Source organism: Cucurbita pepo, chromosome LG01 (genome assembly GCF_002806865.2).
Source record: "Cucurbita pepo subsp. pepo cultivar mu-cu-16 chromosome LG01, ASM280686v2, whole genome shotgun sequence".
Classification (NCBI taxonomy): Eukaryota; Viridiplantae; Streptophyta; class Magnoliopsida; order Cucurbitales; family Cucurbitaceae; genus Cucurbita; species Cucurbita pepo.
The window spans coordinates 18,013,821-18,035,808 of record NC_036638.1 but is presented as its reverse complement, the minus strand read 5'-3'; the positions used below and the strand labels follow the sequence as shown (position 1 = coordinate 18,035,808).

Here is a 21,988-nt window from a genome sequence, read left to right as displayed (position 1 = left end):
TATGTTGTGGTCGTGTGCTAGGGCATTGATGTGGCACAATGACTATTTCATTTTTGTAACAGCTCAAGCTCACCGCTAGTAGACACTTCCTCTTTGGCCTTCTCTTTCGAGCTCTCCCTCAAAGTTTTTAAAGCACATCTACTAGGGAGAGATTTTCACATCTTTGTAAAGAATATTTCGTTCTCCTCCCCACCCGATAGGATCTCACAATCCACCTTCCTCCAAGGTCCAATATTTCTTCTATGAATTCTTTCAGTAGAAATGTAGAGATCACTGCTTCTCTCCGGGGCGGGGTATAGTTGAAGGAAATTCTTTTGTGATTACAACCTTTCTACTATTGTCTACAATTGAAAAGTGTTCTTATAGCTCGTCCTTTGGAGCTCGAAGTCATTGCCATTTGAAATGATAGTCTTGAAGATGTCCATGCCATGCCCTCTGTTCTGTTGTCATATTTTCTTCATCTCTGGCTCCGCAGTTGTCTTCTTCGGTTAAGTATTCACTCTACTTGGAAGAAGGCCCTCTTACCTTCACTAATATGCAAGTTCTTGTTCTTGCATTTTTTGTCGGTCTTTCGAGATGCCTTTACTCTCCATTCTCATGCTTGAATCTTCAATGGAAACTCGGAGATTCGAACGTCATCTACAAATTTATGACTGTTTTTGCTCAACTTTTTGTGCTGGAAAGTTGCAAGTATTAGAATCATACTCATAGTTTTACCTTTGGAGCTCAAATGCTGAAACGCCTGTTCTACATTTTGAGGCGTGAATAGCTGATGGCTATTTACAAAATCGTGACCTATTTCTCGTTCGTTTCCTCCACTTTGGCTGTGATCTTCTTCCAAATCAAGGTACTCACTCCGATCACTGCGTCCTTTTCTCCTCGCTCTGCCGGCAATCTGATCTTCGTCAACAATTCTTCCATCCAGTATCTCAGATCTCTTTCGCCATAGGTGCTTGAGCAAAACACCTTCAGCATCGATTGTTCCTCGTTGCACGCTGAATAGATCCACTCATTCCCGCTCCTCTGCTGCTTCTTCACCTAAATCGAAACCACCGCCATTACAGAAGTCACAGAGAGAAACGCAGAAGGAAATGAGAAACAGAGAGAGACGAAACGAGATCAGTGACGATGAAGATCCAAAGGTAAGAGAACTGGTAACACCATACGACGATGAAGATAGATCCACTCATTCCCGCTCCTCCGCTGCTTCTTCACCTAAATAGAAACCACCGCCATTACAGAAATTACAGAGAGACACAAGGAAATCAGAAACAGAGAGAGACGATACGAGATCAGTGACGATGAAGATCCACAGGTAAGAGAACTGGTAACACCATACGACGATAAAGATAGATCGTCGACATGCCCTGCTTTACAGATTTTGATTCGATTTTTCTGTGTTTGTTTGTGTTTCAATTTGAAGGAATCCACGGGAAATTTTGGCGCCAAATTCCTTTTGAAATTTGGGCCATCCCTGTCTCTTTCGTGGCCAATTTTAGCAGATGGGCTTCTCATTTCAGGCTCATATTCAAACTCATGGGCCATTCATTTAGGGTTTTCATCCATGCTCCCGAGGGCAATCATGGTAACTTCAAATTATTAAAAAAATGGGAAAAATATCTCGCTATTTTATTTATTAAAAAAAAATAAAAAAATGACTATTTTAGTTGATGAATGTTCCCGTCTCATAAATGATAGAAGTCTATTTATCATTATATTACACAAGACGGTATCGTTCGATTTCGAGTGCATTTCTTCATAGTTAAATTTAATAATACACCCTAATGATGTTGCCCACCAAATAAAATGTTTGCTCGGTAGTTGAAATTGTTCAAGTTAGTAAAAACTCATTTACCCAGCTTCTGTATCTACTCAATCGTTCAAGTCGGCGAGGACTCACTTGCCTGGTTTCTTATATCCCTTAATCGTTAATGTCGGTAAGAACTCACTTGCCTAATTTCTTATATCTGCTTAATCATTTAGTCGGTGAGGCTCACTGCCTAGTTTCTTATATCTACTTAATCATCCATGTCGGTGAGGATTCATTTGCCTAGTTTCTTATATCTACTCAATCGTTCAAGTCAGTAGGGACCCACTTGCCTAGTTTCTTATATCTCTTAATCGTTAATGTCGGTAAGAACTCACTTGCCTAATTTCTTATGTTTGCTTAATCATTCAAGTCGGTGTGGATTCACTTGCCTAGATTCTTATATCTTACTTAATCGTTCATGTCGGTGAGAATTCATTTGCCTAATTTTTTATATTTACTTAATTCAAGTCGGTGATCACTCACTTATCTAGATTTTGAATATAGTTAATCGTTCAGTCAGTCAAAATTCAATTACCTAATTTCTTATTATATTACTTAATTTAAAAGGCGACCGTTCAAAAAATTGACAGACATGGTAAGTTCTAAGGATAAATAGTATGTACTAATAAGGTAAGAAGATGAAATTTTGATAGAAAAACAAATTACTATTTTGTAAAAAAAAGAAAAAAACGTTTAAATTAAATTAAGATTTACAGAGAGGACTCATTTTTAGAACAGACCAACTTTGCGCCGATCCCTATCGTCGTTCATGGCACTCCATTCTCACATTGAGAGAGTGCTCTGGAACCAGGACCAGATTTCTTCTCGAGTCGCCGACCTCGCCTCCCAAATCTCTGCCGACTTCTCTGAAACCTCTTCGCCGCCGGTCATCGTCGGCGTCGCCACTGGAGCCTTCATCTTCCTGGCTGACTTGGTCCGTCGCATCAATCTTCCAATCACTCTCGACTTTGTTCGGGTCGAATCTTACGGTGTTGGTACTGAGTCTAATGGTGCTCCTAGAATTTCGTCGGACTTGAAAGTGGATGTCAAGAACAAGCACGTAATTCTGGTATTTGCCTTCAATCTTTCTCGCTCCGTCTATTTTTTCGCCTAAATCGCCATTGAATCTTTGTGTTTGGATTTTCCTTTTTCTCTTCCTGCGCCCTAAGTGATTGTGTCGCACTTATTCTCCTTGATTAAGTCAGCAACTCAAACTCGGATTCCTGGTGGCACAAAGGGCCTTCCTCTGTCACTCTTGGTATTTTTGTTTGATTTTTTGCCTAACTACTCCGGCTTACGTGGTGGTCTTGGACTTCCTTTTTCGGTGTTTTCTTCGCTTTATGCCTCTATACTGAATCGCTGATGCTTGGTGGAGTTTCCGGTAAAGGTAGATTCTGTTCAAATGTAGGTGTTCTTTTTTAGGAAGTTTTGCATGCCAGGATTTTACTACTCGGGTGGGAAAGAAAATAGGGTTATTGAAATTAGATTCTGAATTCATCAAATTTGGCATAGATTTGAAAGGAGTACTTTTCAATCCATGAAATAAAGCAGAGTACGGTCCCATTAAAAATTAATCGAGGTTAAGATCATACTCCAGATCAATGTTGGTTTGGAACAATTATATGAACCTTACTGATATGAACACTTTTTAAAAAAAAAATTCATAGACTATATGAAATTTAATCAGTAGAAAGATATATTGTCACTCTCTCCATCTAAAATTAATCTGATCAGGATCGAGTATACATTTGCAGAGAGAAATGATGACTTAGTCCCTGTTTTCCACTTTGAAGGAGCTCTGAATCTTTGATTTTTATTTTCTTTTCGATTCTTAGCATTTGGAGGTCTATTTGTACTGTTCTTGACTTTGAGTGGAATTCTAGGCAACCCCTAGTGTATCCTTTGAGCTGTTAACAAAACCATTTGATTCCTCTAAAAAAATATGAAGTTATAAACCGATTTTCTCAAGAACTTGTCAGAACAGGAGGATTGCCCATTTGGAATAAACAGAGAAAATATGAATGTTTATGCATCATTCTATGGATCTGCCTAGAGGCTATAAATAAAAATCATAATGCAAATGCCTTTAGCTAATCTGCCCTTCGCTATTCTACCAAGTTAAATCTCCTTGAGAGGTGGGCCTCTCTTTCATGGTCTTTATGGTCTTCAAGAACATGTGTTTCTTCTTTTGTGTCAGCATGTAATAGATTGATTGTCTTCCTGTATTTGACATGGGTTACTGTTGACACACATACTACTTTATTGAGAATGATTCATTTCTCCCATAATTCTTGTAAAGCATATTTAGCATGTTCTTGACTTTTATAATGAATCTCCTTTTAGGTTGAGGATATTGTAGATTCTGGAAATACTTTATCTTGTCTCCTTGCTCATATGGAGGCAAAAGGAGCTTCATCTGTATCAGTATGCACTTTTCTCGATAAACCAACTAGACGAAAGGTTCATTTTCAGCTAGTCGGCGAAGGAAAGTTCTACCATGGGTTTGAAGTAAGTTGAAATGGATTATTTAGCCCTTTTGTTTTTAGTTTTTGAAATTTATGCTTGCTTTCTCACCATTTATTTCAAGAAAAACATTTGAATTCCTAATCAAATTCCAAAACAACAAGAACATTTCTCTGCTTTTCTCATTTTTTTGTTTTCAAAACTGGCTTCAATTTTCGAAAACCAAAGAAACTCATGGGTGAAAGTAGTGTTTTTAGCTTAATTTTCGAAAACAAAGAGCCAAATAATTATGTAAGATCCCACGTCAGTTGGAGAGAAGAACGAAACATTCTTTATGAGGGTATGAAAACCTCTTCTTAGTAGACGCGTTTAAAAACCTTAAGGGAAAGCCCAAAGAGGACAATATATGTTAGTGAAAAAAGTACTCCTGGTAAAAAGTGCCCCTTTAGGGAAACAAACCGTTCTCAGAGACCCTATAACACCCAAAAAAACAAATTGACACACTTCACGAACTATACATCGCTAAAAACCACAACAGACACAGACAATCACAACACTCAAATCACACATTTGTACACACTTACACAAACTCATATTTATACACTACAAAAGACAAAACACATACAAACACACTCACCTTACTCATATACATAGTTACACATTTTACCCCAAAAAACATAAAAACACACACAAAAACCTCTTAGAAACACCCACACTCAAAGATACCTCATCATTCTCAATTACCAGAAAGGATAATATGTCTTCACCCTTATCAAAACTCCTTACCTCTGAGACTGTGGTTCATCTCATCCGAGAATACAATGGATCACAGCAAGTAAGCCACAAGACTGTTACAAGTTATCAAACAAAAGTGAAACTACAAACATTATCTATCCTTTTTCTTCATATTGAAGACTTCGTAACTATTTTCCAATCAGTAGGTAAATGAAAGCACCACAATCACCAATCACACATTCTTGGATTGCCATTACTTGGTTCAGTTAAACTAATTTCTTAGATGGTTTTGTTTTGAGCAGTGTCCAGATTACTTTGTCGTGGGCTACGGTATGGACTTTGCAGAACTGTACAGAAATTTGCCATATATTGGCGTTTTGAAGCCTGAATGTTACCAGTGAATGATTAAATCCAACCTCTCTGTAAGGGAAGCATTCTAATTTACTGCTTAATTGCTGTATTTTTAGTGTTGAAATTGCAATGTTTTTGAGTATCTACCCATCAACCCTCCCCACATGCATCGCTATGCCTTGGAAAAGTAAGACATAGCAGCAAATGATACTGAATTTTGAGCCAGTTCTTGAATCTCTTCTTTTACTCTTTTGAGAGCCTTTGTGAAATTTGGTGCACTTGTTTGTTTCTTTATTTTCGACTCTTATAGGACCGAGCTAGCTGAAAATCAAAGTTTATCAAAAGCTTGGTCTAAAATTCCTAAAAAATTAGCTTCGGGAATAATCCCGGAAAAGGTGGATTATTCAAAGCAGGTTTCATGGAAATGAGGATGGAATAGCTGTTTGGTGGTTAGGACACCCTGTTTTTAGAGATGAAGAAGGGCGTGCCGACCTTTTTTGAAACATTTTTCATTGTTTTGGTAGACGGAGACGAATTGTTAGAGCGAGAAATCCACCATTAGGGCTGCGTTATAAAATTCTTTCATCCAAGCATTGGAAATGATGATAATATCAATGAATGTTCAAATAATTATTTGTATTATAACAATAATAATAGTTTTTTTTTAGTTTAAATCTCATTTCATCCCAATTTTTTTTAGATAATTCTATTTTTATTTTGATCATTTAAAATATTGGGTTTGAACTATATTTATTTTAGTTTCAAGTATGTGTATTAATTATTTAGTTTTTATTTTTATTATTATGAATACTACTTTCACTTATGAGTTTGTTTTTAAAATTAAGTTCTTGAAAATTGAAAGATTTTTTTTTTTTTTTTTTTGAAGATCATAATAAATTAATTAAGAAGAAATCAACATAAAATTTAAAAATAAAAAATATATTATGAATATCCAATCATTTATTTCGCCCCAAATATAAAATTCTTATAACTTTCGCCTAATAAATGTAATTTTACCTAATATAAAATGTAAGAAAATAAATGTAATTTTTAAAAGAAAATACTATTATTGATTTTTTAAGAAAATAAATGTGATTTCGCCCCAAAATCAAATTTAATAAATTGACTAAAAATGGACGATAAATATCAATAACTTGCGAAATTTTAAATACGTAACCTAACAATTGAACCAGAGGCAGGTTGAACGGCCGAGCAGCACCGCCATGGGAAGTAGAAGGAAAGCTCTTCTCGAGCTCTACCACTATGCGAACAGCCTCTCATGTCCAACGAAAGGGAACGTTTTCCACAATCCGGTAATCTCCACGAACGCTTTCTTAGCTTCTCGACATTTTTCCTCTTCCTTCTCCAGAACCTTCACAACGGAAAATGATCGACCGCCACGAACGGACAGAGAAGCGATGCTTCTTGAAAAGTTCAGGAACAGGAAACTCAAAGGCTCGTCGAATATCTCGAGAGAATCATTGAGTTCTAACTCTGCTGTGAAAGGGAGTGGGAACGGAGGTGAGAAGGTGATGACAGGTTTCAAGGAGTTGGGGCTTTATGATGAAGTGGCGGAGGCTGCGGAAGGGATGGGATTCTTTGTTCCTTCTGCGTTGCATTGTGTAGGGATTCCAGCTCTTTTGGAAGGGAAGAATGTGGTATTGGGATCTCTCTATAGACCAGAAAGGGCTTTAGCTTACTTGTTGCCTCTCATTCAGGTTCTTCTTCTTTTATCAATTTGAATCTAATTATCCTTTGGCACTTCATGAATTTATGATGGCGTTGAGTTCATAATATCATTCAAAAGTGTATTTGATGGAGATGTCTGTTACTGTTTGACCATTTCTTGATTAGAACAGATTAAAAGTATAGGCTACTCTGATTTTAAATATGTTTTGGAACATGTGCATTTGAATTTTGTGTGCCTGAATATTAATTTGACTAATGAGCCTCCATATATGGAATATTAATATGATATAAGGAAGAAATTACATTGGAGATCCTGAACCTTTGTTCAGTTCAACGACATATAGATGGAAATTTGAACTTTCAACCGTTTCGCTTTTAATCAATGATATAATGTAATGAGATCCCACATCGGTTGGGGAGGAGAACGAAACATTTTTTATAAGAGTGTGGAAACCTCTCCCTAGTAGACGTATTTTAAAAACCTAGAGGGGAAACTCCAAAGAGAACAATATTTGTTAGTGGTGGGCTTGGACTGTTACAAATGGTATAAGAGCCAGACACTAGGCGATGTGCCAGCGAGGAGGCTAAGCTCCTAATGGGGTGGACACAATGCGATGTGCCAGCAATGATGCTGGACCTCGAAGGGGGTGTATTGGGAGGTCCACACATTGATTGGAGAAGAGAACGAGTGCCATCGAGGACGCTGTACCTAGAAGGTGAGTGTATTGTGAAATCCCACATTGCTTGGGGAGGAGAAGAAAACATTCTTTATAAGGGTGTGGAAACCTCTTCCTAGGCAGACACGTTTTAAAAACCTTGAGGGGAAGCCCGAAAGGGAAAGTCCAAAGAGATTTTCACTCTCCTCGCTGTGCCTTTTATTTGATCTGCATTTCGAATGCCATCTAGATTTGAATAAAGTACAGAATTAAAATGCTTGTTCACTTTCATGATCTTTTCCCCCATTGTTATGTCTACAATTGGCTCTTATTAGAATCTAAAAAGAGATGCAAAAACGAACGGTGTAAGGTCCAAGCATCCTCGAGCCTTCGTTATGTGCTCAACCACGGAGCTATCTGACGAGGTATCGCTTTCAGACCTTCATGAATAAGATGTTAAGTCCAACTACAGTTTGGTTGACATTAGAATATCACCCTGCAGGTGTTTCAGATGGCGAAGTTCATCAGCAATTACAAGCAGTTGAAAACTGCAAAGGACAATGGTTTTGGTCAATTAGAACTTCAGAATGGTGCATCAGATGTCTCGATCGGCCTGTTAATCGGCACCCCTAATGAGGTCTCTGAACTCATTGAAGACGGGAGCGTGGTTTCGGATGAAATCAAGTACTTGGTATGCAGTCAACTATTCATACTACATCTCTAAAAATAAATTTTATCTGAAGTTTTCTTGGACAGTAATTGAAAAGAATAAACTGTTCCTTGCTCTGTTTAAGCCGCAGATATCACATCTTCTAGGATTGACCCTTCTTATTTTTGATAATCTGCTATAATTTTCAGTTATTTCTGCTTAAAATATGCTAGGTTGCTAATTTAGATACGAAACTATACCGATATCTGGGTTCATATTCTCAGGAAACCATCAAGATTGTGATTTTTTATATTGTTCTTATGAAACAGGTATTCGATGAGTTGGACAGAATGTTCGATCTAGGCTTTGGCCCCAACATTAAAAAGATTTTAACTTCAGTAAAACAATCTACATCAAGACCCTGCAATCAAAAGTGTCAATCTGTTGTGGCCACCTCGACGTTGATTAAGGTTATTTACTCTACTTTGCCTCGTTAACAGATATAAAATTTTGTGCACCGATACACATGGGTTGGTTCATGAAACTTTTTCTCCGAGTTAATAATTTGTCGTATAAATTATAGATGTTGCACGAACAACATTCGTCCCTTGTGGAGATTGCTGCTATGCTTCTTGAAATCGAGGAAGAAGAGCCGTTCCATCTTATGGAATCTCCAGATACTCTGAAATGTAAACTTGCGGATGCGGTCTGAAATGTAAACTTGTGGAGATTGCTGCTATGCTTCTTGAAATCGAGGAAGAAGAGCCGTTCCATCTTATGGAATCTCCAGATACTCTGAAATGTAAACTTGCGGATGCGGTCTGAGTCACTTCGTGCATCTGCAAATAGAACTTAAAACTTGATATCGACTTGTTTTACGCGATTGCACGTAACTTTGAAAGACTGAATACGAATGGGCTGTTGTTTTTGTGTTTTTGGTGATAAAATTATCATTTCATTGCAAGATTGATTACATTCCAGGGGTTTGAAAGATACAAGGCTGCATACAATGGCGAGCTCTTAGGGAGAGGACAGAAAAACAAATGAAAAGGTAGATTCTGAGATGATATTTTGTCAATGATTGTCAATGTTTCTCTTCACTTCCAGGTGAGTAGAGGAAGCTGAGTTCTAGCAGGGGTTACGACGTTTCCATTGGAGTCGTATAATATGACGCCCGAGAAGTCCGGTAGCTGACACTTCCCTCCCATGAGTATGTTCTTCTCCCATACAGCAGCTCGTTGCTCTCTACTGAAGAACATCTCGTCGTTGCCATTCTCCGGCTCAGTGGCATTCACAACACAGGTATTCACTCGTTGCGTAGTCACAACTGTCGCTTCTTGGTTAAGCTCTATTACAGGATCCTCAAACTCGTAGCCATAATCCAAGCAAGCATTCCAGCGACGACGCCATTTCCGAGCATGGGAAGCACACATAAACAATGCAAAAGCACACAAGAGAAGGCTCGCACCAGCCATGCCAACCTGAGCTGTGGCTTGTGAAGAATGCATCATCATTTGTAGCTGCCTTGCCATTTTGGGGAAATCTGAAAGCTAGTTTGAAGGCAACAGGTATTTATACAACGTTGGGTAAGTGGGGCTGTTGGTTTTGGAGGTTTTGTTGACCTGATTTTGGTTTGGTCATCATCTCTACTTCTTATTAAGTTTCCATTATTTTATTAACCCAACAACTCTCGACAAAGTTATAATCTTTTTCATGATTTTGGATGAATACGCCTTACGGCTAATGACGGATGGTTAACGATGGCTCTGAAAAACGAGCACCGTGGAAATACATCCCACTCAGCCAAACTTTGAATTGGTCAAAATATGTGGAATTTCTTACTTTTTGCGGAGGATTAGATCCAGTAACTGGATTCATAGGTCCGAGATCTACATCTATGAATTGAAAGGTCCAACGAAGAAAGGCTTACGTTGGATACCTAGGCACCCAGAGACGATGAAGGGCGTAGTAAGCGACGAAATGCTTCGGGGAGTTGAAAATAAGCGTGATCCGGAGATTCCGGAATATGTCAACCTTTCAAACTGCCACTGAATCCATGGACAGGCAAGAGATAACCTATTTTTATTATATATTTGTGTTATTGTATTATATAATACATTGACTATTTTAAATTTAATAAGTTGGTATGGTTAGATTAGTGACCAACCGACCGTTTGACATTGTGTTTGCCAAAGGTATCTAAACTTGTCCTCGAGAAATAATTGTTCTTATTGCTGAGGGAGGAATGTACGGATTCCCAAGAAGAGAGGAGCTAAAGTAGTCTCGAAACTGTCACGAGTGAATAGAAAGTTGAATCTACATTGGATTTCAGCATAATTTACTTAAATCACGTTTGATTTTCAAAATTTAGGGAATTTCTAAAATATTTTAAACAAATTTTGAAAATACGTTTAATTCAATCTAACTATCATATCTCCTTAAATAAGGTATTAATTTTATTTCTAAGGTTAATTTTTAAAATATAAAATAAATAAATAATTGATTCAACTAAAAAAAATTCTGATTATAAAATTTAAAAAATCTAATTTTTTAAATAAGGTATTATTTCATCCAAAATTAACTTAAAATTATTTTTTATTTTAAGGATCTTAATAATAAAAAATAAAAAAAATAAGTTTGTTTTTATTTATTTAGTCTCTCAAAATTGTTTTGGAATATCCAGTGACGTGTAAAACCCTTATTTCACTGTCGCTGAATTAATGGTTCCACCCTTTATGCTTCATTTTCTCACTGAACCCTGATTTCCTTGGCCCCCTTGTTCGTAATATCCAGAAATTGCGAAAAAAATGAGCCCTCGATTACGCCTTTCACTCTGCAGATTGCTTGCCGGAAAATCTCAGGCTTCTACTTCTTCATCTTCGTGTATCGTTCGTCGAATTCTGGACTCTTCTCTGTTGCCAAATTCTGAGTTTCCTTACAAATTGCGACCAGATGATCTCCATTTTTCGTATGTAATGAGGCCGAATCGTCAGTTTGTAACTCTTCAGTGTTTGAGGAGGTACAGTGGTGGTTCGGGCAACTCGGAGCCGGAGTGTGATCAGATTAGAGAGGTGGACAGGATCAATCTCAAGTTTGCTGAAGCGAGAGAAGAGATAGAGTCGGCTATGGAGTCTAAAGAGACCGTTTATTTTGATGAAGAGGCCGAGTGTGCTCGGGATGCTGTGAAGGAAGTTTTAGACATGTACGAGGGGCTTCTTGCGAAATTGTGCGAGAACGAGAGGAAGGCGTTGCAGAGGTCCATGGGGCTTAAGATTGAGCAGTTGAAGGCTGAGCTTCAACAGCTTGACGAGTAATTGAGGTTCATGTATTTCATTTTGTTCTTCCCAATTTTAAACATAATCCAATTTCCCATTCATTTTCTTGCCTGATTGCTGCTTGTGACATTGTAAGCAAGTTTGGCGTTAATAACTCAGCTCTAGGGTTAGAAATGGCGTGTGGGAACTTGTTTAATTGTTTCTTCCTCGAGAAATGACACTACTGCTAAGAAAATGGATTTCATTTTTCCAATTTGACATTTATTCTGAATGGTTTGATGCTGCTAAATCTTGATTATCGTTTTGTTATTGAGGATTGAACTACCCATGAAAGCATTATAGCTATACTATAGACATCTCATTTTGCACTTCATGGTGCATTTGATTCTGCATTTTGTGGGAATTTTGTTTGATTGGCGATCAAATGTCTTGCTTTTTGGAGTTTAAGATGCAGAAATGCTGAGTATATATATGTGTGTGTGTGTATACTATTGAACAGAATTGATACAGCTTAAGGGCAGGGAGAAGAGAGAACCCCCACCCGAGAGCTACTTACAAAAAGCTTTTCCAATTGTTGAGTAACATCAGAAGGACGACTAATTACACGAGAATTTACTCACGCTATGACACCACCAAGATGCATTTAGCTGCAAAGAGGCAGACGTATTTTCAAAGAGTCTACGGTTTCTTTCAAGCCAACTTCCCCCCAAAAAAGCTCTGGATACGAACCCCACAGGACCTTAGCTTTCTTATTAAGGTTCTAACCGTGAGTCGTCAACATTTTTGGGAAGGAAAATTGTGAGATCCCACCTCGTTCGGAGAGGAGAACGAAGCATTCTTTATAAGGGTGTGGAAACTTCTCCTTAGCATATATATTTTAAAAACATTGAGGGGAAGCTCAAAAGGGAAAACCCAAATTGGACAACATCTGCTTACAGTGGGCTTGGGCCTTTACACAAATAGCAATACCGAACATCTCAAAGAGCTGCCACCATTGCTGTTTAATGAAGTCACTGTGAAGAAAGACGTGATCTGAAGATTCCTCTTCATTTTTGCAAAGGCAGCACATTGAAGGGAGAAGGGCCTAGTCTCTGCATTGCCTTCATCATCAGTATTGGGATTCCTGTGGGCTGGGGATCATAAGAGTGACATTAGTATTCAAGGCTAAGGTTTAGTCATAATTGAAGTAGAACTAGTCCGTTTGAAATTGATCTACCTCTGCTGCAATTTTTATTACCAGTGACAAGATTCCTGTGCAAACTATACTGCTATCATCTTAATAGCTGCCTCATATTAGTTCTAGAAGGTGGCAGTGGATAGTTCCTAACTGTATATCTTGGTTTTGAAAGATTTCTTTAGTTTTGTTTTACACGTATGTACGTGTGTGTGTGTATGACAAGTCACGTTCTCATCTTGTATATTTGACCCTTTATAGTAAGGGCTATGCAAGACCTTATCCTCTGGAAAACTGGAACACACTAGTTTCCCTGCTGCTGGATTGTCTGAATCACTTTGCTACAAGGCAGATAAGTTTCATCTGGACTTGTCCATAAATTATAGATTGTAGAAAAATTGGCCAATACGTGTTCTTTTTCTTGATGTGCCTGTGATGGAGATGGATCACTCCACAAAGATTCCTCCAATTCCACTATCCTCATAACCTTCCATATGTGAGCGGTGAGATCCCACATCGGTTGGAGAGGGGAACAAAACATTCTTGATAAGGGTGTGGAAACCTCCCCCTAGCAGATGGTTTTTAAAAACCTTGAGGGGAAGTCCGGAAGGGAAAGCCCAAAGAGAACAATATCTACTAGTGGTGGGCTTGGGCCGTTACATCAGCCCTGCCATCACTCGTCTAAGCTCCTAATGAAAGACAAGAGACTCCTAACTTTGCTTTGGTATGTTCTACAAGACAGTTAAGAATAGTATTAAAACACATTTGAAGAATAAAGGATCGAAGATCAATCTTTGTTATTTCTAATTACAACACCATGTAATTGGATCTGCTTTACAAGTTAAACATTCATCCACCAATTGGTCTGCTTCAACTTTAGACAGTTTGCTTCCTGAATTTTCTAGCAGCCTGGGTCAGAACCTTTTTGAAGGACCATACCAAATAATTTGATTGCCGCCCAAACAAAAGAAAGGTGGATTTGATGGGGACTATACATGAAACTGAGGGAGATGATGTGTATGTAGCAAAATGAACTAGGAGGTATTCATTGAACTTAGAACAGAATGTCTGTAGGATATACCATACGCTCCTGACAACTTACAACCATAAAATGTAGCTTACACTGCCTGCTGAATCTCATCGAAAGATTTGAGGTAAGCTTTTTGGAGCCCTAATTTTGGAGTTTTCTCCGACATACTTTTTTTGCAATAAAGGATGTGATAAGAGCAAAGAAAAGCTTCTTGCAGGTTCTAATAAGCGGGTAACTAAGATCTACTTGTCGGGAAGAAGTTAACATGAACATATTTAGAAGTTTTAACTTTCAATGGCATACCTTCAATGGACTTTTTTTTTTTCCTTTCAATTTCCTTGTATGGAGGAACAGAAGGAAATCTCTGGGGAGTTATCAGTCCTCATTTTGCTTCATCTTCTAACGTGTGGTTAAGATTCTCTTCCATTATCGGACCGACTATTTCTTTTATAAATTATTGCACCAACTTTTGCACAAATTCAATTTTATACTGCTTATATTTATTGTAGACCCAGTGATTTATAATTTTATGCATGTGATTGATTTCTGACTTGTAACGCCCCAGATCCACCGCTAGCAGATATTGTTCTCTTTGGGCTTTCCTTTTCGGGCTTCCCCTCAAGGCTTTAAAACGCGTCTGCTAGGGGAAGGTTTCCACACCCTTATAAAGGGTGATTTGTTTGGGCTTCCCCTCAAGGCTTTAAAACGCGTCTGCTAGTAGAAGGTTTCCACACCCTTATAAAGGGTGATTTGTTCTCCTCCCCAATCAATGTGGAACATCACAATCCACCCCCCTTCGGGGTCCAGCGTCCTTGCTGGCACTCGTTCCTTTCTCTAATCGATGTGGGACCACCACCAAATCCACCCCCTTTGGGGCCCAGCGTCCTTACTGGCACACCGCCTCGTGTCTACCTCCCTTCGGGGAACAGCGAGAAGGCTGGCACATCGTCCGGTGTCTGGCTCTGAGCTTCCCCTCAAAACTTTAAAATGCGTCTGCTAGGAGAAGGTTTCCACACCCTTATAAAGGGTGATTTGTTCTCCTCCCCAACCAATGTGGGACATCACATGGCTTCCTCTTTTTCGGACTTGATGGGGTTGAAAGGCATAGCTCTTTTCTTTTTGATTTGAGAAGGAAACCATATTTCATTGATATTGACTGTAGTTGCATTGGTATTAGAGTTCTCTTGTGCCTGTAAAATGGGAACTTTCTCAAAATTTGAAGTTCTAAACCAAAGTAGTTTTGTATAGGCTCCTTTGCAGAAAAGACTATTCTTTCATTTTACTAATCACCCTCAATAAAATCTCATTTCTTTTCAAAAACAATAAGAAAACCATGTATAGACTTAAAATTTTTGAGTGTTGCAGCCTTTATACCTCTCTCCTGGATAGATGGAATCAATTTCCTGTTTAATAGCTTGAACTTTTAAATGTTCTAGATGCTGGAATTATAGGCTGATGCCAAACTGCTATATGAAACTTAGGAACTTCTTTCAGGTGATGATTTTAATACTTTCGTCGAAGTCGTAAAGCTGCAGTTCATTAGTTTATATGGACTGAGGTGAATCTCATCTTTAATTCTTTACAGATTATGAACTTTAAGAAGTTGTTAATCAGGTATGATTGGGAAGTTCTAAAATGTTTGGGTAAAAAGGTCCCAAGAGTTGTATATAGTCTGGAAGATTTAGGTTCTCTGTCTCTTAATCTGATTTATATAGTGGAGGAACCATTCAAAAAGGAGGAAAGGGGTGATGCATTTTTATGATATCACTCATTTATTAGGCCCTTTGCACATGGTTGGAAAAGGTTGATATCTGTGGTGGTTCCAAATGTTGTCTACAACTTTTAGCAGTGGTCATTATAGCATTATCTTAGCTTTAGTGGAATGATTCTGAACGGCATTCTTAAAGATTACATAACTTTTCATTGTCTGCATTATGTACTTCATTACTTTTCAAACTTCCCTCACTTTCTTGGTACATTTTTCATTGCTTTCAATGTTATTAGTATGATTTTGATCTCTAAACTCTTACTCATAGTTTCATAGTTGGTCTCATAACTTCTACCCATGTTCATTTGGATCATTAATTCTTTAAAGCTTCAATATCATCCCTGACTTCTTGTTTGGTCTCTGTCATAGAAATCTTGTTTTTATGTTCATGAATGTGTAATATAAACATAGTTTATTAACTATATGTTATATTCCATCTATTATTGCATTTAGAATTCAAGAAAAGAGAAGGGATTAATCTTGATATTTTGATAATGGAAGAACTAACATGGAAAAAGAATGAACAAATTGTGTAAAAGTTGACCAAAATCATGAAATAGAATATGAATGATAATAGGGTTTTGCATCTTTTTGACCTCTTTTTTGACTTGGTGCTGGATATGATGAAGGGTATTGTAGGTTGTGGAGAGGAGACAAGATTTTGTCTTCTGAAGCATGTGCCCTTCAAAGTAAGAGAAGCATGCCCTCCACAGCTTGTCTGCTTTTTCCCTGCAAGATATGGCCTACTACGCCACACTACACATGTTGGAAATCTGGAAGATCACTGCCAAGGAGTTCCTCCCCTTTATTTCAGGTGCCCATCTTGTGGATTGATTATAATAATAATAACAAATGCCAAGTTTTTAGTTCGTTTTGAAATATGTTTAGAAACTGCTTAGTTACATATCGACGAGTAGGTATCGTCTCGTTGAAATATATGGGGTGAATAGACAGGTTCATTAAATAATATATAGACGAAATGTCGATATAATGATAATAATAATAATAATAACAAATACCAAGTTTTTAGTTCGCTTTGAAATATGTTTAGAAACTGTTTAGTTGCATATCGACGAGTAGGTTCGTTAAAATATATGGGGTGGATAGAGGTTCATTAACTAATATACAGATGAAATGTCGATATATTGATAATAATAATAATAACAAATACCAAGTTTGTTCGTTTTGAAATATGTTTAGAAATTGTTTAGTTGCATATCGACGAGTAGTTATCATCTCGTTAAAATATACGGGGTGGATATATGGATGAAATCTCGATATATTGATAATAATATATGGGGTTGATAATAATAACAAATATCAAGTTTCTAGTTCGTTTTGAAATATGTTTAGAATCTGCTTTGTTGCATATCGACGAGTCGGTATCGTCTTGTTAAAATATATGAGGTGGATAGACAGGTTCGGTAACTAATATATGGACCAAATGTCGATATATTGTTAATGATATATGGGGTTGATAACAAGTTCGTTAAAAATATTTCGAATGTCGATAGACTGTGACCAAATGAATTGATCTCTTCCATTAAACAAAAGCTGTACAAGATTGCAAAGTTCAATTAGGTGCCACAAGGATCTCTCTATTTCAACCATTTCCCTCAATTCTCACCCCAATTTTCTAGTGGATGAGTAAGAATTATTTGAACTTAAATTTGAGGACTGCTTTATTAGAGGTTGGGAGGTTTTGCCCCATTCTTCTGGAGGACTCTTCACCTCCATCAATAATGCTACCACTTCCTTCATTGTTGGCCTTTCTGCTGGAGAGGAGTTAACACAAAACATGGCTATACCAAGTGTTTGAAGCATTTCTTGAACCATCTGATCTGGTAAGCCTTGGAGCTTTGCGTCGAGTATCGATATAGCAGGCTCGAAGCTTGCCATCTTCTTCTTCACCCATTCAACAATGTGAAGACTGCCTCCAACTCGTGCCTCAACTGCACTACGGCCACTTAGTATCTCTAGCAGAACAACTCCATAACTATAGACATCACTCTTCTCGGTTATGTTCATGGTATATCCATATTCTGCATTGGTTTCGGAAAATTTTAGAAACAAATTCAACCGTAAAGATATTCAATTCAAGCGATAAATAGAAAAGGAAATCTACCTGGGGCTATATAACCGTATGATCCCGCTACTCTCGAAATTGCGTGGTGATAATTTGGAGCGTTCATCAACTTTGCCAGGCCGAAATCTGCTAGATAAGCTTCAAATTTGGAGTCTAGAAGTATGTTATTGCACTTGACATCTCTGTGAAGAATTGCAGGCACACAATCATGATGAAGATAAGCCAGACCCTGTGCTGTCCCTACTGCAATTTTATACCTAGTTTCCCAGTCCAAATTCCTGTTTCCTTGCAAGAGTTGTTGTAGATTACCATTGGAAATGTAGTTGTAGAGAAGTAGCTTGACGCTTCTATTAGAGCAATAACCAATGAGCTTCACTATGTTTCGATGTCGAATATGCCCGAGAATTTGAATCTCCGCTGCACATGAGTCAACTGCTTCTTCATCCTGCTTCGTTTTCCATAGTTTCTTCACTGCAACTAATTCACCATTTGGCATATCTGCCTTATAAACAACCCCAGAACAACCTTTTCCAATTATGTTTTCGTCTTTCATGGATTCCAAGATGTTATCTATGGTAAAATTGAGCTTCTGAAATGGGATGAAGGTCCACGGATAAGAGAAATCCTCGGCAGCCGAAGCAGGGGACGACGTCCTGGAATGTTTCTCTGCCATGTACTTGCGATTTCGTGAAACTAATATCCACAATGCAAAAATTAGGATGAGAACTGCAGCAAGAATGATGGTAATCAAAGCAGCAGCTTTTACAGACTTTAAGCCAGTTCTTCGCATCGAACTCGAAGAACAAGTAAATCCATTGAGTGATTTACAAAGATTCACGTTCTGATCATAAGCATCTCGTGGTAGCGTTTTAAAAAATGGCGTTACAGGCATAGGACCTGAGAAATTGTTGTGGGAGATATTGAGAGAAGTGAGACTAGTCAAGAGACCCAACACTTTAATGTTTCCATAAAGCATGTTATTGGAAAGATCAAGTGATTGTAACTGTGTCAAACTGGACATCGCCTCGGGAATTTCTCCGATAAGCCCGTTCGAGCTCAAGTCCAAACTGATCGACAAGCTCTTCATGTAACCAATTTCTGGTGGTATGGTACCAGAGAGACTGTTGTAACTCAAATCAAGTAGAGTTAGTTTCTCCAGGTTCTTGATGGACTTTGGAATTGACCCTGTCAGTAGATTATTGTTGAGAATAAGTTTATTCAAATAACTGAAGTTTCCAAAGCTCTCAGGAATTTCACCGGTGAAGCTGTTTCGACTGAGATCGAGCTGCTCCAAGTTCACCAACTCCCCAAGCTGGGGAGGAATTTCACCAGTTATATAGTTATTATGCACATCAAGTAGCTCAAGAACTGTAATATTAGCAATCTCAGGCGGGAGGCCACCCGAAAAATGATTCATATACAAGTCGAGAAAGACGAGATTTTGCAACCGTCCTACCTCCTTCGGAATCTGGCCTGAAAGCTGGTTTTCTCCAAGCCTCAACCTCACTAATGATTGACAATTTGCGACGCTTCGAGGCAACCCGCCAGATAAAGAATTTCCGAGGAGCAAAAGCTTGCTCAGCTTCTTCAAGCTGAAAATTTCTTCTGGGATTACCCCAGTGAGCTTGTTTCTTGAAAGATCAAAGGCATATAACTCAGTGCAGTTGCCAAAGGAAGATGGTATGGTTCCTGACACAGAATTCCCCCATAAGAAAAAGCTTTGAAGAGATCTCAAATTGCCAAGTTCTGGTGGAATTACACCTGATAGTTGATTATTATCAAGCTGAAGGGCAGTCAAGCTTGTGCAGTTGCCTAGCTGCCACGGTATCGCACCCGAGATCGAATTGTCCGATACATGAAACTGTTCAAGAACAACCAACTTCCCTAAATCACTTGGGATTTCACCAGAAAGATCATTCTCCGACGCATCAAAAACAACTAGAGCCGAACAATTTGAAATTTCCGACGGTATCGACCCTGATAGAGCATTGCCCCAGAGAAACAAACTAGTAAGCTTCTGCAACCTACCCAGCTGAGGAGGAATATAACCATTGAGCTTGTTCATATGCAAATACAAATCCCTTAGCTCAGAACAAAGCCCCAACTCAGGAGGTATTGAACCAGATATCTCAGTATCATAGAGTGACAAAGTTTGGAGGTTGATTAAGTTCCCAAATGTAGACGGTATAGCCCCCGAAAGCGCCGTAGCCGCTGCCCCGAATGTAGTGAGATTAGTAAGCAGCCCCATCTGTGACGGAATCTCTCCCGAAAGGAACGGATTCCCTCCGATTCGAAACTCTTGAAGGGACAGCAAAGAACCAAATTGTGATGGTATAGAGCCATTAAACAAATTGTCTTGGAGGCAAAGAATTTGCAGAGAAGCCAGATTAGCAAGCTGCGGAGGAATCTTACCAGAAAGTCTATTGGAATTCAGGAAAAGGAATTGAAGTGAAGAAAGAGAACCAAGCTGAGGAGGAATTGGACCATAGAGATCATTGGATGAAAGGTCCAACAGGCGAAGATGAGTGAGTATGCCAAAAGAGGAAGGGATTGAGCCAGATACATTGGTGGAAGAGAGATTAAGAAGTTGCAGAGAAGATAAAGAAGACAACTCAGGAGGCAAAACAGAGAGGTTTAAGAACGTTTTAGGAAGAGATAATGAAATGACTCTGTTCTGAGGAGAACAAGTGATTCCTTCCCAAGAACAAGGGTTTTGGCTAGATGGATTCCAAGAGGCAAGAACAGAAGGACCAGCAGCAGATACGAGAGAGAGAAGCGCTTCTCCATCGGGAGATAGAGAAGCAACTAATGAACTCTCCATTGTTAAGGTTAAGCACATAACCATGAAGTACAATAGACACCGTTTAAGAAATCCATCGATTGCTCCCTCCATTAGAGCTCTGGAAAAAATGATTTGACCTCGAAAACAAATAAAGTTAACTATGGCCGTCGTCTCGGTGGTTGCTTTGCTTTGCTTTGCTTCAATGGCGGATAAAAGATTTTCACTCACTCTCAGTGACAAAATCCATGTGAAAGAGGTCTCAATGGTGGAATCAAACAGAACGAATGCTTAAATCAGACTCAATACAGCATGTGAACGGGAAATATATATTATTCGAGGAAAAAAACTTCCTCAAATCAATCAAAAGCAATTAATGATCATCATCCAAGCCTCTGTAACTCACCATGAAACCTACCCCCTCCGAAGCCGGAATTGGAGATATCGCCGGCGGCCACCGCTTCAGTTCCGAGCCGATACAACCGGAGCTGGAAAGTCCTCAACCATGGAAGCCATGGCAAGTGGTTGAAAGTAGAGAGTGTTATTGCCGGAGCTTGGTCGAACTGCTTCAATGGCGTTTATGGGATGGGGGAGAAATGTGAGAGAGAAAGAGGAAGAGGGGGGCAGTGTGCAAGTGCATGCTATATTATCGAGACGTGGGATTCCAACTTCTTTCTCTATTTATTGTTTTTAAATTGAAAACAATCATGACTTTATTTTGCTGCAGTCATCAGCTTATTTGGGCACTATTTGTATTTTTTCCAAGGGTATTTATGTCTTTTCCTAACATTTATAGAGTCTACTTTAGGTCATAGGTACCCCGAGCAAAAATGAGTTTATTTTCCTACTAGGTATCGATACCCGATTCTAACAAACATAAGGGAAATATTGGCTTCAACCCACGGTTGGATGAACACAACTCTCCACAATAACCTTATCGGCTATTTTTATGTTATATTTGTATTTTTTCAAGGGTATTTATGTCTTTTCCTAATGTTTATAGAGTCTATTTTAGGCCCTATGTACCCGTGCAAAAATGAGTTTTAAGGGAAGTACACAACTCTCCCAATAACCTTACGGGCTATTTTTATGTTATATTTGTATTTTTTCAAGGGTATTTATGTCTTTTCTTAACATTTATACAGTCTATTGTAGGCTTTTTATGTTATATTTGTATTTTTTCAAGGGTATTTATGTCTTTTCATAACATTTATAGAGTCTATTGTAGGCCCTATGCCGTGCAAAAATGAGTTTAAGGGAAGTATTGGCTTCAACCCACTTTTAGAGGAATACAACTTTCCGTATGATATTGTTCATTTTGAGCATGAGCTCTCCTGACTTTCATCCAACACACCTAACAGGTTCAAATCTCAGGATCATCGGAGATAGTATTCCTTAATTATAAACTCATGATCATTTTCTAAATTAGCCGATGTGGGACTTTCATCCAACACCGCTAACAGGTTCAAATCTTCTCGTCCCTCTGTAAATTGAACTACTTTTAGAAGAATGAAAGTCAAACA

At 38.4% G+C, this 21,988-nt stretch overlaps 5 protein-coding genes and 1 long non-coding RNA gene across 9 annotated transcripts; 3 read left to right on the top strand and 3 right to left on the bottom strand.

Annotated features, from left to right (window-relative positions):
• Positions 1 to 92: 92 nt before the first annotated feature.
• Positions 93 to 1,531, bottom strand: LOC111810032. 2 transcript variants are annotated; one of them, XR_002817354.1, is made up of 3 exons: positions 1,289 to 1,525; positions 718 to 1,215; positions 93 to 639 (listed from the first exon to the last, which is right to left on the bottom strand). It is a non-coding gene; the product is annotated as an uncharacterized LOC111810032 (long non-coding RNA). The 2 variants fall into 2 exon arrangements; XR_002817353.1 differs by having other exon boundaries at positions 718 to 1,531.
• A 985-nt stretch (positions 1,532 to 2,516) lies between these two features.
• On the top strand, positions 2,517 to 5,628 carry LOC111790677 (hypoxanthine-guanine phosphoribosyltransferase). Its single transcript, XM_023671687.1, has 3 exons — positions 2,517 to 2,879; positions 4,154 to 4,318; positions 5,311 to 5,628. The coding sequence occupies exons 1-3, from the start codon at positions 2,580 to 2,582 to the stop codon at positions 5,407 to 5,409; spliced, it is 564 nt and encodes a 187-aa protein (XP_023527455.1). The 5' UTR covers positions 2,517 to 2,579; the 3' UTR covers positions 5,410 to 5,628.
• An 832-nt stretch (positions 5,629 to 6,460) lies between these two features.
• On the top strand, positions 6,461 to 9,281 carry LOC111777211 (DEAD-box ATP-dependent RNA helicase 39-like). Of its 2 annotated transcripts, none has more exons than XM_023656704.1 (6): positions 6,461 to 7,077; positions 8,040 to 8,129; positions 8,207 to 8,395; positions 8,683 to 8,823; positions 8,937 to 9,024; positions 9,138 to 9,281. In XM_023656704.1, the coding sequence occupies exons 1-6, from the start codon at positions 6,583 to 6,585 to the stop codon at positions 9,176 to 9,178; spliced, it is 1,044 nt and encodes a 347-aa protein (XP_023512472.1). In that variant the 5' UTR covers positions 6,461 to 6,582; the 3' UTR covers positions 9,179 to 9,281. The 2 variants fall into 2 exon arrangements, with proteins under 2 accessions (XP_023512472.1, XP_023512464.1); XM_023656696.1 differs by having other exon boundaries at positions 6,462 to 7,077; positions 8,937 to 8,969; positions 9,083 to 9,281.
• Positions 9,282 to 9,411: 130 nt separating this feature from the next.
• LOC111777221 lies at positions 9,412 to 10,089 on the bottom strand. The gene has a single exon (XM_023656718.1). It carries the CDS (start codon positions 9,883 to 9,885, stop codon positions 9,451 to 9,453), a length of 435 nt encoding a protein of 144 aa, XP_023512486.1. The 5' UTR covers positions 9,886 to 10,089; the 3' UTR covers positions 9,412 to 9,450.
• Positions 10,090 to 11,078: 989 nt separating this feature from the next.
• Positions 11,079 to 16,591, top strand: LOC111804570. 2 transcript variants are annotated; one of them, XM_023689431.1, is made up of 2 exons: positions 11,079 to 11,672; positions 16,240 to 16,591. In XM_023689431.1, exon 1 carries the CDS (start codon positions 11,161 to 11,163, stop codon positions 11,665 to 11,667), a length of 507 nt encoding a protein of 168 aa, XP_023545199.1. In that variant the 5' UTR covers positions 11,079 to 11,160; the 3' UTR covers positions 11,668 to 11,672; positions 16,240 to 16,591. The 2 variants fall into 2 exon arrangements, with proteins under 2 accessions (XP_023545199.1, XP_023545197.1); XM_023689429.1 differs by having other exon boundaries at positions 11,080 to 11,672; positions 16,230 to 16,591.
• Positions 16,592 to 17,146: 555 nt separating this feature from the next.
• LOC111792040 (probable LRR receptor-like serine/threonine-protein kinase At1g34110) lies at positions 17,147 to 21,088 on the bottom strand. Its single transcript, XM_023673438.1, has 2 exons — positions 17,726 to 21,088; positions 17,147 to 17,642 (listed from the first exon to the last, which is right to left on the bottom strand). The coding sequence occupies exons 1-2, from the start codon at positions 20,577 to 20,579 to the stop codon at positions 17,224 to 17,226; spliced, it is 3,273 nt and encodes a 1,090-aa protein (XP_023529206.1). The 5' UTR covers positions 20,580 to 21,088; the 3' UTR covers positions 17,147 to 17,223.
• Between the last annotated feature and the right edge of the window lie 900 nt (positions 21,089 to 21,988).